The sequence below is a fragment of the Chelon labrosus genome (assembly GCF_963514085.1).
Source record: "Chelon labrosus genome assembly, chromosome: 17".
Lineage (NCBI taxonomy): Eukaryota > Metazoa > Chordata > Actinopteri > Mugiliformes > Mugilidae > Chelon > Chelon labrosus.
In genome coordinates this window covers 22,657,993-22,675,065 of record NC_140350.1, presented here as the reverse complement: position 1 = coordinate 22,675,065, position 17,073 = coordinate 22,657,993, and the positions used below count along the sequence as shown (strand labels likewise).

General features: G+C 41.9%; 1 protein-coding gene across 1 annotated transcript; it reads left to right on the top strand.

Annotated features, from left to right (window-relative positions):
• Window positions 1-206: 206 nt before the first annotated feature.
• Window positions 207-15,242, top strand: elmod1 (ELMO/CED-12 domain containing 1; the record flags this gene model as incomplete). The annotated part of the gene is made up of 10 exons (XM_084564160.1): window positions 207-277; window positions 6,386-6,531; window positions 6,748-6,776; window positions 6,893-6,990; window positions 7,220-7,349; window positions 9,719-9,852; window positions 9,972-10,040; window positions 12,977-13,027; window positions 13,462-13,595; window positions 15,067-15,242. The coding sequence occupies exons 1-10, from the start codon at window positions 261-263 to the stop codon at window positions 15,240-15,242; spliced, it is 984 nt and encodes a 327-aa protein (XP_084420286.1). The 5' UTR covers window positions 207-260.
• Window positions 15,243-17,073: the final 1,831 nt, after the last annotated feature.

Below are 17,073 nucleotides of genomic sequence, written 5' to 3'. Positions count from 1 at the left end.
GTGTTGTGGAGTTTTTTTTTGTTCATAGCCCAAACAGAAACAGAAAGGATCAGACTGTGTGCAGAGGAAAGACGCAGATTCCCGTGCGCGTTAATTCCTCAGCACCGCGGACAGCTCCGGAGCTGAGCGCGTCTGAACGGGCCGCAACCGAGCAACCGACCGAGCAACCGAGGAAATAACACCACCGTATCTCTGCTGTTTACAGGTGACCACTCAACTGAAGCAGCGGCGGAGACACCTGAGAGGTGACAGCGGCCAAGATGAAGCATTTTCTCAGGTGAGGAGAGTCTCCATCTTTAAGATTTCTCCCCCTCCGCCTCCTCCTCCTCCTCCTCCTCCCCCTTTTCCTCTCTGTCTGTCCTCCATCTGCTTCTCTTCCTACCAAACACTGAGCCCCCCTGTCCTGTTATTCCTCCCCGTCCTCCCGTTTAAGCTCTTTTCCATCGATTATGATATTGTGTGGCCTGTAAGTGGCTGTTGTGCTGTGAATCGGTTTGAATGAGTCGCTTAGTGAAGAGGCCTCTTAATTATGGAGCACATGTAAACCGAGGGCTCTCTAGAGGAGGAAGGGGGGTTTCTATTAATAGCCCTCTCCTATACCTGCTGCTACACATGTATTTTAATATCATGATAGAGCTTATGGTGAATATTATAAATGCAGAAGTCAAACTACAGCACATGAGGCATAAAACACAAGAAAATAGGATTTAAAGAGTTAAATATTATAGGATTATAGTGCAAAGCATGAATGTGCAGCGCTTAAAAAAGGCAGAAGATACAGGTTTGAATATACGTTTACATGCCCTGGTATAAACTGTTAAGTATTTATGATAAAAAATGTGACATGATCACAGTCAGATGAAGCTACTTATTGTTAACAAAATAGCTCAAGAGGATTTAAAAGCATGTTTTTTTGACTTAAACTAGAGTCTATATTTAAACAGTTTCTTCATTCTGACTTTACTGGAGACTGAGGCGTGAAAACGGTGCAGCTCTGCTCATGTGTTTACATACCCTGGCATCATTTACTGTGAAAATATGATCGATCGGGTAAAAATGTTCTTTTATTTAGTGATCGTGGTCAAATCAAGCCATTTATTTGTCACAGAGTAGGTGATAGAGCTACTGGATCCTGAGTCACGGTGAAAGCAAAAGTAAGCTCATAACGTCATCATAAAAAGGAAACTAAGGAAATAAAAAGACTTAAGGCATGACATGCGTTGGAAAAATAAGATTTAAACACAATTAGACGGTGGATTATAGTTCAAAATGTAAATATTTAGCGCTAAAAACAGAGAAAGGATCCAGTTCTGTTCTGTTCAGTTATGCTCTGGTATAACTTGTGAAATGTCAGACTTTTTCTTTGAAAATATGATTAATCGTGCAAAGAACAAAACAAAAAAGAAAGACTTTAGGACTGTGATCAGATGAAGATGAAGATTTTTGTATCATAATAATGAGAGAAATAGCTCAAAACACACACACGAAGGTTTAAATTGATAAGTCTAGTGTCTGGATATGTTTCTTAGCTTTCACTTTACTGGACACTGGGTCACGGTGAAAGCAAAGAAAAAGAAACCAATATTATGATGCAGAGTATAAATGTTTAGTGTTAAAAACAGAGAAAATATCCAGTTTTGTTTATAGGTTTACATACTCAGGCATAATCAGCAGTTATTTCCTTTCTATTATTATTATTATTATTATTATTATTATTATTAAGACTGAGGTCAGTTGAAGCTATTTATTTATCACACAACCGTATAACTCCCCTTTTAAATCATATTAACTGAAATAGCTCAAAAAGGTTGAAACACACAAAAGTTTAAATTGTTTAAGTCAAGGTTGAGTTTCCATTTGATTTAAACGAGTGTCTATATATAAATAGTTCATGAGTTTCTTAGCTCTGACTTTACTGGATACTGACTCATGCAACAACAATATAGGATTTAAAAGAATTAAACAGTGGATTGTAGTGCAAAGTATAAATATTAAGTGCTTATAAAAAGAGAAAAGATTCAGTTCTGAGTCACGGGGGAAAGCGAAATCAAAACATATCCAAGCAGAACGACAAAGACACTTTCAGCCACAGCTTCCAGGAAAACTTAAGGACGTACAACACATAGAGTTATAGTAGACGAATATCAATGTCAGCATCAGTTTATTTATAAAGAACGTTTAAGAACAACAAATGTTGACCTGGAAAACACAATAAAAAGAGCAGCTCTCAGACTGAAGTAAAGGCCAAAGAATTAAAATGAGTCTGAAGAAGGGATTTAAAAACAGGCAGTGTCTCGGTCCAGCCTGAAATGCAGAGACAAGCTGTTTCAGAGATTGGGGAGAAGAAGAAGAAGAAACAGAGCATCATACTTTAGTGTCCTACGCTTTTTAACACTCATGGAAATTTGCATTTTCTATACCGCTACGAGCGCAACTGGAGCAGCTATGTGCAGTGGCTAGGGAGCACAGGGGGTTAGGGTGCATTGTGATGCTCCAATTCTTAAACCGCTAGGCCCCAGCTACCCCCTCCCCATCCCTCAGTTGTCATGATGAAGATCCCTGCTCTGATTTGGAGATGGATCTTAGATGCTTTGTTGCTGTGGGAGCTCCAGCAGCTCAAAGAATCAGCTGAAAGTTGAATGAGGAAAATGTTTTTAGAGACTATTGGAGGAGATTTTAACTTAATTCATCGGCCTAGAAACTGAGAATGAGACGTGCTCGTACTTGGCGTCTTGGCACCAAATCTGCCAACTGACGGCTGGAAGCAATCTCTGATTTTCTGGGATTTAGTTTCAGACATGTGCCGCATAAAAACTATAAAAACAGACTGTGGTAATCTTGGATATTTGTGACGTACCAGAAGATCAGACGTGTTTTAGCCACAAATAACGTCCTGGGACACGTATCTCCACCTGAACAGTGCTGCAGATCAAGAACACCCCAACGAAAGCTGCAGTTGTGTCAATGCTCTGACCCCCGGTCGTGTAGTCGTCACTTCAGATTGATTTTTCCTGCCTCTGACATCGTCTTTAAGGTCAAAATGTTTACTTTATAACCATACAATCACTTGACTAATGGTTATGGCCACTCGGTCATAATGTTATGGCTGATGGGTGTAAACTAACAGCAGTGATTTAACATGAAACACATGCATATCCTCAACGTGAACGACAGACGTTCTTCAGGTTCTCCCACTTCAGACTACATTTCCCATAAATCCCAGCTCCTCCTCCACCCTGTTTCTTTTTTTATTTGATGTTTTACTCCCTTTCTTTCTTTTTTCTTTGTTAACGCTTTAAAAGATATTTAGCTTCATCAACTTTTAATGGACAGTAGAGGCCCGGGAGACGCTGCCAAAGCTTCTCCGGCGAAGACTGTGTTCGTTTACAGCAATTATACTAAAAGAACGCGGTAATGGTTTAGTGATGTAAAAATGATTCATGTAGCTCCTTTAATGGCTCTGCCGGATCCGAGCGCTTACCGGTGATTTAGTGGCGCAGTTACAGTTGAGGGAAACAAAGTGGGGTCAATAACGGAGCAGCAGAGGAGGAGAAACCTCCTGTTCTTGCTGTGTAGCTCCAAAAAAAAAAAAACAGTCAAAAACAGAGTCCTGATGCAACAGCACCCCTCCTCTTTATAGTTTGCATGTTTGATTTCAAGTCGGCGGCCATACTTTTAACAGAGCTGTCATTAATAATACATGGTTGCTTTGTTACCTACAAACAAATCAAGGTGACGTCCTGCACTACAAGAGCAGAGATGTACATAACTGAGTAGCTATTCACATTCAATAAAGCGTGACCTGCTCCATTTAAGCAGCGTCCCGTAACCAGACTCAGTTCTTGTAACACATGTGATTTCATTACGGGAACCAATGCAGAGGAAAAAGGTGACATTTATGACTATGTTGCTATTATTCTTTCGTCCATCATCACATAAAACCCCGCCCAAACAATTAGACTGGCCTGGCAGAGTGAAAAATAGCAGAGTTTGATCTGCACAATCTCCTGAAGTCCTTATCTTTATATCTCCTTCCTTGCTCTCATCTTTTCCTGCAACGCTTGTTTCTAAATTTCTATTTTCATGAATGATTATTTTCTAACTGAACTGATCGATTATGAAGCTCATGAAACATCAGAAAAAAAGGGGAAAAATGACCAATACATTGTCCCAAAAGGGAATTCGCTCTTCGTCGAAGCACAGTCAGTTTCCAATATTGTGACTCCAGACCAGCTTTCCAACACACACAAAAAAACTGTGGGCAGAGAAGTTGGTTCATGACGTTAATTTGTATGATTTCTGTTTCTCAGATCAAAATGACTGCTTATTATTAGAAATTGAGTTTGGAAGGTGAGATTCGTCAGACAGGCATAGGCTTTACCTGTGACACCCTCTGCACCCCTGCGGCAAGACTTTCAGATCAGATGAGGAACGATTTCTTATAAAACATTTTAATTTGAAGCATTTTAAGAGAAACCTCAGGGTTCAGAATCTTCTTCCTGGACAGACATGGCAGCCGATCTCGTGTGTGCAAATTAAAACAACTTTAAAGATTTACAGGCTGGATGATCACGGTTATCAATTACTATAGGGACACGATGAAGTCAGAGATCTGCCAAAATAAAAAAATATATGAATGTAAGATAAAACTGTTTTTTAAATGACACTGTCCTTTAGTGACTTAACTCTAAATGATCAAGTACGGATCAGGTGGACACAAATGGAGGAGTCAGGGATCAGGCAGGCTCAAAGGTAGTTTAATTAGAAGCACGGTCAAAACCAGGAAATCAGGATTCAGGCAAAAAATTCAGGTAACAAAGATTAGCTATAGTCACAACAAGGAATCACGCTAGGGGAAAAAACAGGCTTGAACGCTTAGGGGAACCCTTTAAGACGATCTAGCACAGGAGGAAAGGCGAACACAGCTTATATACACGAGGGAGACGATGAGACACAGGTGAAACACAGGAGGGCGGGGAAAGCAATCACACAGGGAGAATTAGACAGGAAGACGGACTTCAAAATAAAACAGGAAGTGACGAAAAGAGGACAGAAAACTGAACTTAAAAATAACAAACACTAGACACTACCTGGTTCTGACACAAATAAGTAAATAGTTCAAAGAGACAGAGAGGTTGTCGAGAGCCTGTTCTTAGCTGCAGAGGCAAAACCAAGGATTTGAGTCATTATGATCATCTTCTCTTCTTGTCTCACATCTGGATTTCAGCAGAGTAATGAATCTAAATATTATAAAGAAGGGTGAACTAAAATAGTATTTTTTGAAAATCCTATTTCTTTATTTCCATTAACACTCTGACTCAGGCTTACGTTTCTTGGTGTTTTTGAAGCAGCTGTTCCTTTTACTAGCAAACTAAGCTCCATGCATAAGAATCAGCAGAATGAGCCTTTAGAAAATGAATTAGCACAGAGCAGATAGCAGCAGGTTTGGTGCTCTTTTATGTTTTATTGAACCTGTAACAGTTTGGTCGCAGTGTCACCTCTGAATCGTCTCCCCCTCTGAAGGTTGAGAGAATGACAGAGTGTCTGTTTGAGCTGTTTAACATGCCGACCTCATGCACAGGCCCGCAAAGAACGAATTAATCCGTCCCGTACTGCGCTCAGCTTCTTCATGTTTACACAGAAGATGATGTAGTGCTCTGATCCGTCAGCGTCAGAAGGATTTATTTCCCCCCGGGTAAAGGCTGTAAACTCTATTCCTGCACGCAAACAAAGAAAGTGGATCTGTGGCTCAAGCAGAAACGTTTGTCCAGGTTATTCAAAATGCAGGTGCGTCTTCTGTGAAGATTAGCTGTGATGATGGATGGGAAAAGCGTTCACTGGAGAGGGGAGCACCGATTTTAGCCTGCGCAGTTTCTTAATGGGTCATTGTGAATTTCCCAAGACGTTTTCTTCCCCAGTGCCACCTGCAAAAATAGCACAGCTTGATCTGCTGTGAGTGAAGCATAATCTCCTGACTTCCCTCTCTTTATATCTTCATCCCTGCTCCCGTGTATTTCCTTTCTCAAGTTTCTGTGTCTGGGTGCTTTCTTCTCTTGTGATTGTAAAGACGGAAAATCAGAGAGACCTCCAACATGCTGAGGCACAAAACTCTGAAGAAGAATGGTTGTCTGTCTCTCTGTGTTAGCCCTGTGATAGACTGGAGACCTGTCCAGGGTGTACCCCATCTGATGACAGCTGGGATAGGCTCCAGCCCTCCCCGACCCCTCACAGGACAAGCGGTTACAGAAGATGAAAGAATGAACGAATGAACGAAATCACCAAATTTAGACTCAACCTCGTCGTGTTCTTTTACACTTGCAGTAACATCTGCCTGTTAATAATCCGATCGTCCGCTCAATCCCCTCGTCTTCTCCCCCCCCTCCAGAGTGCTGACCCAGTTCTTCGTGTTCCTCTACTGCAAATGTCTGTGGCGGGGCCTCAAGTTCGTCGCCAGGAAGTTCACGGGGCGCTGTGAGCTGCAGCGGATCTGCTACAACAACAAGCATGGAGCACGCAGGACCCTCAAGATAGGTACGCCAGCGCGCGCCGCAGAAACGAATCCTTATTTAGGTCATTCATGTATTAAGGAGCTATTATTCTTTTGCTTTGCAGTGGTAGACGCCTTCAGAATTTAAATCTGGTGTTGTTTGGATCTATTTGCATTTGAATATCTTGCACACTGTAAATGTTTTTCCTTGAAGCTACTGATTTGCAGCTGTCTTATTCTTTGCCACCATTTCGTTTCAGAGTCGTCCCTGCGGTACTCCAAGAACGAGGTACTGAACCTGTCATATTGTTGGAAGATAATGCAGCTGTGTCTCTCACCACACGTTCCAACTCGGCCTTCTTCTTTCTGCCTCCTTCCCTTCCTGCTCTCGTCCGTCCTCTCTAGCTGCTGCAGTCCGCCCTCAGCGTCCATCCTGACAAAGTGGAGAAGACCATCGACGACATCATGGCCTTGAAGAAGATTAACCCTGACACCAACCCACAGTGAGACACTGCACTGCAGATCACATCTATTTCTTGCTCGTAGGGCGTTGTGGTAAATTAGAGGTTACTCAGGGATCCTTCAGGTCCTAAGATTAGCTGTGAAGATGTGGCTGTGGAAAAACAACCCCATTCCTCTTCCGCATTAACAGCCACGCTTCCACAGTTCACTTCATTAGCAGATCTGTATTCTCTGAAACAAACCATGCTTCCCGTCCCCGTGTGTCCCCAGGCTGGGCATCTCTCTGCAGGCCAGCCTGCTGCAGATTGTGGGCTACAGGAGCCTGGTGGCCGAGGTGGAGAAGCTACGCAGAGAGTCTTACGACTGCGAAAACCCTGATCACGAGGAGATGCTGATGAAGGTACATGTTTCACTGTGGCTGTCTAAAGAATGAAGGTACTCAACAGGAGCAATCATTTCTGTCTGTGGTGAATCTGAGAGGAAGGATCTATCCTGGGTGTCAGCTGAGACAGCTTCCAGTTGCCAGAAAACGTCGACTGGACAAGACAATAACTGTCTGATAATTGCTTTTCTATCAGACGTGCCAACGCAGTCCTGTCAGATCAAAACCTCATCAACACCGACATTCATTTGAATCATTTCCCCCTCACTTTACTGATCAGCTTAAATGGGTTTTGGGATTATGGAGCGTTTTAGTTAATGATTTCAACTCTTTCCGCTTCCAACTATTTCTCTGGTTTTAGCAAACCGTTTTAGTCTCAGTGGATAATTCTGACCTTAAAGAGTTTGGTGACTGGACGGACAACACAGGAGAGTCGTCTTTTATTTGTTTGACAGTAAAATCTTTGAGATAGTGACACTCTTTTTCTAGCGGATTTAAAGCAAGAGGTGCCACCTCTTTGTGTCTTTAGCAGACTTCTTTTCGGCTCACTTTAAGGTTTAAGATTCTGTGGTGTGCAGTGACCTGGGCCCAAACCAATACACTGATGTATAAGCTGAAAGTTTAATGGGTCTAAAATTGACAGATGGTAGAGGAGTAGTGAGGCAAGAGAGCTGTGATTGATATCCAAAAAACTGGACTTTTGAGTTTCTTAAAGATGTTTCATCCAAGCTGCTTTTACTAAATAGGAACATCTGTGGTTGTTACCCATCGGAATCTCACAAGACTAGTAGATCCTGTTTTCCTCTAACGACCCAATAATATCCAGAGACTCCAGTCCTCCGGCCTCGAGGTGAAACTTTTTGGGGACAAATGTTCAGACTCTGTTGTAAATTCATAACAGATACTACAGTGCATGGCCAAAAAAATAAATCGCCACCTGGATTTAACTAAGCAAATAGGTAACTGATGCAATGAGTAGCTTCTCATTTCTTAAACAACCATGTCTAAAGACACATCCTGTGGTCGTGGAAAAGATGTTAGTCTGTTTGAGAAGGGTCAAATCATTGGCATGCATCAAGCAGAGAAAACATCTAAGGAGATTGAAGAAACTACTAAAACTGGGTTAAGAACTGTCCAACGCATTATTAAAAACTGGAAGGATAGTGGAGAACCATCAGGGTAAGAAGAGAGGCAGATGAAGTGATGCACCCATCATGCCTAGTGTCTACTGTACAAGCCTGTGGGGGCAGTGCTATGATCTGGGGTTGCTGCAGTTGCTCAGGTCTAGGTTCAGCAACATTATGTTGTCCAAAGAATGAGGTCAGCTGACTACCTGAATATACTGAATGACCAGGTTATTCCATCAATGGATCATATTCCAAGATGACAATGTCAGGATTCATGGGGCTCAGATTGTGAAAGAGTGGTTCAGGGAGCATGAGACATCATTTTCACACATGGATTGGCCACCACAGAGTCCAGACCTTAACCCCATTGAGAATCTTTGGGATGTGCTGGAGAAGGCTTTGTGCAGTGGTCAGACTCTCCCATCATCAATACAAGATCTTGGTGAAAAATTAATGCAACACTGGATGGAAATAAATCTGGAGACACTGGAGAAGATTACTGAAACACTGCCACAGAGAATGTGTGCTGTAATCAAAGCTAAAGGAGATCCAAAATATTTGAGTGTGGCGACTTTTTTTTTTTTGGCCAGGCAGTGTATCTGAGTCTACCTCCCCTGTACAGAGACGAGGTTTTCTAATTTGACATAGATGGTTTCCTTTACTCTTCATCTTAACCAAACTCATTTTAGTTCAGGGGCCACATTCGACCCAATTTGATCTCAAGGGGGCCGGACCAGTAACATAATAGCATGTTAACCTATAAATAACGACAACTCCAGAGGTTTCTCTAACCTTTTACAAAACATTTTATGAGCAACCTGAAATCTCTTAAGAAAAACAGTGTAATTTCATCGCATTGCTGTCATCTGCTGTTTTGTTCTTGGTCTCAGTGTCACGTTATGTCTACAACTCTGACTAAAACAGTAGAGAAATTAGGAATAGCAGCAGAAATTAAATATTGCAGTTAATGTCGCCTATGTCATTTTCACACTTTGCAAATTCATCCAGTAGGCCAGATCGGACCCTCTGGTGTGCTGGTTTTGGCTCGTGGGCCGTGTGTTTGACACCTCTGATCTAAACCATCTGTCTTTTCTGGCTAAAATGTGGACGTGGTTGTCCTTAAATGCGTGTCCTTTGTCCTTCAGGTGTAGGTGGACCGCTGAATTCTGTGTGGAGCTATGCTTTGTTGAACGATACTGTTGTTTTCTGTCATCAAAAAGGTGCAGATAAGTTCTCTGTGTTTTTATATGTGTCTTGTAGCTGTGGAAGGAGCTGCGTCCTGACACACCTCTCACCGGCCGCATCTCTAAACAGTGGTGTGAGATTGGTTTCCAGGGCAGTGACCCCAAGACTGATTTCAGGGGCATGGGCCTGCTGGGCCTGCACAACCTGCTGTGAGTTCTGGAAAAAAAAACAGATCATCGCTCAAAAAACAGTCGAGCAGTGATACATATTACTTCAACGTGATGAAAACACGTTGAAAATTGTACTTCTATATCTCACCTTTCAACAGGTATTTTGCCGAACACGACAAGGCTACTGCTCTGCAGATGCTCCACGACTCTCTGCAACCAAAGCACAAGTACGTTAATGTCAACTTTCTAGGTCCTAATGAAGGAATACACCAAAGTGTTTTGGGTGTCAGGAGATTTGATTATAGTTGTAAAGGTAACTGGTAGACCACAAGATGGTAGATGGTTCATGGAAGCAATAAAACTAACTCTGGAGTAAAAGTGTAGGGTGCACAGCGAATTTCAGTTTAAAGGTTTAATTTATTCATTCATAAAAGCATGGAAATACACAGTAAAGTACAAACCAATATATTGGCAAAATAAATGCCAAGAAGATCTATTCAAACAACAAATTAAAAGCTAAGAATTAATCTGGAATGGAAATGAAGCTAGCACAAAAGTAAAGCGTAAAGCTGCAGTTCCTCAAATGACCACTAGATGTCTGGCTCCAAGAACGAGTCAATCCCCTTAGTCCTCTATGTTAAAAATGTCCAAATTATCACTGAGGTTCCAGGTATTAGATTTAATTGTTTTTGGACTACAAACCCTTTTCCTTTTACAACTAGGCTCTAATAAACCGACGGTGTGCTACTTTTCCTGCACTAAAAAGACAGATTTTGTAAAAAAAAAAAAACGCCATCTAGCGGCTTGAAGAACGAGTTATATTAATTTAGGAGTTGGTGGAGACCAAAACAGGTACAGCAGTGAGTGGATACTGCATTTAAATTCCTCCAATGGCCATAAACATGACTTCAAATAAATCTTAATATTGCTCTTTATCTTCTGGTTGCCTAAACAGGAAACATATCATCTTTATAAGGTGTCAGGTATTACTGATGACCCTTCAGGACAACAAAATAAATAAAAACAGATTTAAAGAGCCTTTTAGCCTCTTTTAGCTAATTGTTTTGGGTTGTTCCTGTCTTATCTTATTTTTGGGCTACACCCTAACCCTTTTAAAAAAAGGCTCTAATAAACTGATGATATGTTACCAAACAGCTAGACTGTGAATTTAAAGTGTAGCCTCTAGCATCTTAGAGAGTCAGACATATTAGTCAGAAGTTGGTGGAGACCAAAACGGGGATAAAAGTGAATAAATACTGCATTTAAATTCCTCAGTTGTTCAGAAACATGACTCCAAACAAATGGTAATGTTGCCTTTTATCTTCTCGTTCAATCAATCAATCAATCTTTATTCATAAAGCACTTTAAAAACAAAAGAAATAGTAAAACACCAGCTTTATAAGGTCTCAAATATTACTGATGACCGTTCAGAACAACTAAATAAATAAAGACAGCTTTAAAAATCTCTATTTAATCTGCACAAAGTCATCCATATCTCTGCACCCATCTCACTCTGCTTGATTACATTCACTCTTACAGCTTGATTTCGTGCACTGCCTCATCTTTTATTGACTGCTGCTGCTGCTGCTTGTCTATTTTTTGTCATCGGCATCCTGGCAGGCCGTCTCATTTCTGAAATTCTCCTGTTTTTTTTGTTTTGTTTTGTTTCTTTCTCCTTCACCTCCATCTCTGCCCATGCCTTCCTCTCTGTGTCTGTCTGTCACGTGCACTGTAGGAGCACACACAGAACGCCAAGGTACTCACTTTCATTCACTTCGCTGTTTTTGCTGCATTCGTAGCTTTTGATGTCGATGTGGTGTCATGCATTTAAAGCTGCACTGAGCGGCCGTATCATCAGCTTAAAACAAGGTATATGGCTTAAACAAAAAGACCCTCAATCACACAAATTAGACGTTCGTGTTTTAAATGTTCGTGACAATTTTTAGTCGGACTGGTTGGAGGCATGTTGAATCTGCTGCATTGGTCAGAGAGATCGATCTGATTGTCTGGTCAGCTTAGAGAGCCAGAGCATGAGAAGAGAAACTGAAGTGGTGCAAGTTAAAAGACAAAATAATAATGATAACAATAATGATAATAATAATTTCAACGGACGCACTGAAGGCTCATTTCGTTTTGCATCTTCATTACAAGATTCAGATATTTCAGGGGTGTCAAGCTCTTTTTAGTTCAGGGGCCACATACAGTCCAATTTGATCTCAAGTAACACACATAATAACCTAGAAGTGACAACAACTCCAGATGTTTGCATTTGTTTTAGTACAAATATGCACATTATGAAAATTTTTATATTTAACAAACTGTTCTTTTAAAAAACATTTTATGAACAAAATGAAATCTCTCCTCTAAAACCAAATCAAGTAGAGCTCCCCCTGGTGTCTGGCTGCAGTATAGGTCATAAGCTCCGCCTCCTCCATTTTAGTGGGCGGGACTAGGTCCAAACTAAAACACTAAATTACACGTCAAATAAATGTCTTTCAAGCATGGTTTCTGTCATTTTAGGTAGTTAATATAATGCTGACGCGTGTTCAAGTGTGAATTATTTGGATGAGTTTCGTTTTAGTTAGAAAACGCGAGTCTGGAGGAAGTGTGGGCGGGTCATGGATCCACTTTCGGACCGTACTGATCAGACTCTGCATCCAAACTCAAGAATATCCCTGGGAAAATAGCATCAGTTTGGCAAATGCAAGGAAGTGTAGAAACATTGTCCATATTTATATAAAATCAATGACTCTAAATAAAAATAGTGTGACCCCTAGTGGACAAATTAGGAATAGCAGTTACTTTTATTGCCGTTAATGTCCTCTGTGTCATGTTTACAAATACTGTATGTTTGACACCCCTGACATGGAATAAATAAGCTATAGACCAACTGATCAGATTGATTCAACAGAGGCCAGCTTTGGGGTGTCACAACCTTTAGAAATTTTTAGAAAATATTGCAAGATCAACTTAAACAGTGAGATAAATATATGTTTATCTCAGTATTATCATCTAACTGGAAGCCAGCAGAAGCTCAATAACAGACCATTTATTCCTTACTCGTTAGATTTAGTGAGATAGTGAAATATGAGCCTAACTGTAGTGTTTCTGTCTTATTACCCACTTTGTACATGTTCATGACTGGAGTGTGTGTCCTTCACAGCGAGGTAAACAAGCCTGAATGGGAACAGAAGAACCTTGACAAAGCTATCGGGTAAGTCTCTGCACACGTCCCGTATGTAGACATGCACGTGTGTGGAGGAGGGTGAAACTGGGCCGCCGCCACCGCTGCTGCTGTAGCTGTGTGAGATTTGGCCTTGATACGAGCAGTTTCATCGCGTGCTGATGCGAGTGTGTAGAAATGGGTGTGTGTATCTGTAGGTGGAAAAGATCGTGTATGTGTTAATGGGCAGGCAAGTGTTGCACTGCTGTGTGTCCTTCTGTCTTCAGCATTATTTCCTGTTTTATCATTTAATCAGTTTTCTCTTTACACTTAAGTTGGTTTTACCTCCTGTCTTGTGTCTTTTGTCTGCGGGTTCCTCCCCTCATTGGTTTCACTTGTGTCTCATTAACCCATCACCTTGTGTGTGTATATACAACCTGCTATTTAAATATATATATATATTTTTTATTATCACCTTCCTCCAGTTATTCTTTTGCCATCGTGGGCATCAACATCACAGACCTGGCCTTCTCTCTGCTGGTGAGCGGAGCGCTGAAGACCCACCTGTATAACGTGGCCCCAGAGATGCCCAGCCTGCTGCACTTCCAGCAGACCTTCTGTGAGTTCACTTGACGTAGACATTATATCTTTTTATTTTGATCTGAGATATATATATATGTGCATTTATGCTAAATACTCTGCATGCAGGATCATGTTCTGTTTGAGAGATAAAACTAGTATAAAGCAAACCCATGTGATCACATTTTAACATTAAAACAAAGCGGGTCGTGGGTGAAAAGTTTGTTCATGGCAGACTGTTTCCTTATAATCTCCATGATTAGGTCTAAATTTGAGATTGCAGCCCCTTTTTTAAATGTAGTAACCTTATTTTCTCTAAGGATGATGTGTGATGAGTGTAACCCCTTTTTCAAAGTGCTTACGTGTAGTTTTATAATTTGAATAGAGTCTGACGACCCGGCTCGAGGGCCACAACACAAAGTGGAGACACATGCCAGAGTTAGAAAAATAAGAATTTTATTTTATTAAAAAGAAAAACCAAAGGGCGACAGGTGAGACATGGTTGAACCTCTGCAGCTGTGGTGAGGCCTCTTCAACGAGGCTCTTTAGTCACATCTTCTCAGGTGTGGCTGGTTAAAGTGATTAAGCACAAGGTGGAGACACTTGCACAGCCGGTACAAGGCCAGTGATTGTGCCGAGGGGGCGTAACTCAATCAATATTTTTATATTAATCATGGATTAAAATGTGGCTTTGTGTAATTGGGGTAAATCTGCTTGATTGTGAATTTTTTTTTGCCTTTTTGGATCCTTGTTTTGGTTCTTTAGCCATCAGGCAGCTAACTGGTGAATACCTGATAAGATATCTACTCTGTCTTCACCACTTGTCCATGAAATTAACAACACAAACATGAACACATGGAGGCGTAGCTGCTAAAGACCCCTTTCTGGTGCTGAAACCAAAAACTGAGCTACAAATGAATGAATGAATGCTAATCAGTAGTTGGCAGAATTAGATGCAGTTTTGGCGCCACCAAGTGGCCAAAATATTAATATTAGCAACAAGCTGGAAGCAAAACACTGACACATACTCCAACTTAAATTTGGTTTGGTAACTTTCTTTGTACTCCAGCTTCCTCCCACCGTCCAAAGACATGCTGGTTAGGTTCATTGGTGATTCTAAATTGGCCGTAGGTGTGAGTGTGAATGGTTGACTGGAGATCTGTGTTAGCCCTGAGATAGACTGGAGACCTGTCCAGGGTGTAGCCCACCTCTAGCAGAGACAGAGTCAAAGGCAGATCATTCCACAGGTGTAGGACCCTAACGGCAATCGCCCTTTCCCCTTTTGTTTGTCAGCCAGAACCCTCGAAAAGACTTCCTGAGAATCTCTAAATAGCTGATTATTCTCACAACTTGCTGCTCTATGCTCCATTTTTTTGTTTTTTATCCGCTAGTTGATAATTTCTGGTCTTTTTGGTTCTTTCTAGGTCGTATATGTGGGTTTATCACCCCTATTTTTTCTTTGTGTATTTGTCATATACAGTACATGACCCTTTTACTTCTCTCCCTGGCAGGTTACCTGATGCAGGAGTTTCACCGCTTCTGGATCGAGGAGGATCCCAGCGACATCATGGAGTTCAACCGGGTCCGCAACAAGTTCCACCGGAGGATCCTGCGACAGCTGAAGAACCCAGACATGGCTCTGTGCCCCCACTTCTCCGCCTCCGACCTCCACCTGGTCAACCTCTAAACACATCCCCCTGTCCCCGTGACCCCTCTCCTTCTCCCTCACCACCTCCACCTCAACCGACCCCCTTCATACCACCACAGAGGTCTCCCCCCTGGATGTCTGGTAGGCCAGTCACACTCACACAGATGTTTCCTCAAGCTGCCGGACACATCTGGGGAGACTCCTCTCCCCTCTCTGCTCAAACCTAACTCGTCCCAGCTGACGTCATGTCGCGTCACTGCCAACAGCTCACTGCACACACACAGACCACTGAATCTGACCTCACCTCTAAACCAGAAAATGTAACTTCACAGGGACTTGTTTTGCTTTTTTTTTTTTTTTTTTTAATCGAGTCCCCGCAATGTGAAACAGCTCAATGTCCCCAGAATTTAAGAGAAAACACACACACACACACACACATTTTGCACTGCCTCTACGCCCTCACTGCAGCGTCAGACCACCAGCATCAGAGATGACCATAGCGATTGTAGCTGTGCATGAGGAGGCTGCAAGAAACCATCACACATCGTTACTCGTTGCTTTAATGATTCACGATTGTATCACAGCCGTTTACGCCTCAGTTGGGAATCGCATTTTTTTCCCCTTGCGTTAATTAAAAACCAAATTTGCTTTCTCAGCCAAAAATCACACTCTAACGCGGCGATCGACCGTTCAGAGCGTCTATCAGACTTGAGCTCAATTTTCTTTTCAAGTTATATGCATATAGATATATAAATTATGATGAACCTTATTGGGCCACTTCACCTTCTAACTTTGTCTGTATACACAAACTGCCACAGATTGTAATGTACTTTTTGTTATTATATCAAAATGATATTAGCACCTAAGACTTCTCCTTGCCAAAATTTCGAATGTGGAGAACATCAATCACAGCAGCAGCTTGTTTCTCGTGAGCTGAACTTTCTTTACGTTTCGTAAATCCTACTAAATGATGTTCATACATATTTAAAACTAAAGAATGTATGGCATTAGGCAGCACTGCTCCCAATTCGGAAAAAAACATCCTTGTCTTTCTTCGTGAACAAACAATCACGGTTTGCCTTTGATTTATCCCCCGTGCAGAGATTCTGTTACGAATGTTCCTCACACGCTCACGTTTCTGACTGTTTCGTTTAAATTCACCGAATGTGACACTGCGTCCGCTGTTGTATCAGCCAAAGCAATAATTTACATTCACTCCACCGCACGTTTCTTTAAATGAGTTTATCTTCGCGCCATGCGTGCCTAAGTGTTTGTTTTCCTTTCTGACTCGGAGCTGGAATGCTAATCAGGCCGTAGCCGCTGCATTAATAGCGGTAAAATATCACCACATTAACTTTGAGGCATTAGTGTAATTGCCGTAAACAAACGTCCCCCCTGTCTCCGTGTGCCGCCGCGTTTTACGATGCTGGAATTTCGGAGAGACGTTAAATGAAGACTTGCTCCGCGGAGAGAGGATCTGTGACTGCCCGATAAGCAGAGGAGAGCTGACGGTGAGAGAAGATGGAGGCGTTGACCGGCCACTCAATGCACCTGCTGATGCAGAGCTCTCACTGTCACACTAAGCAAAACAGAAACTTTGATTTACTGTGAGGATTTTACCAGGGACATGTGATTAATATAGGGTGGCACAGTGGAATGGTGGTTAGCACTGATGCTCCACAGCAAGAAGATTCTGGGTTCGAATCCATGGGCCGACTGGTTCCTTTCTGTGTGGAGTTTGCATGTTCTCCCTGTGTCTGCGTGGGTTCTCTCCAGGTTCTCCAGCTTCCTCCCACCGTCCAAAGACATGCTGGTTAGGTTAACTGGTGATTCTAAACTGGCCGTAGGTGTGAGTGTCTCTCTGTGTTAG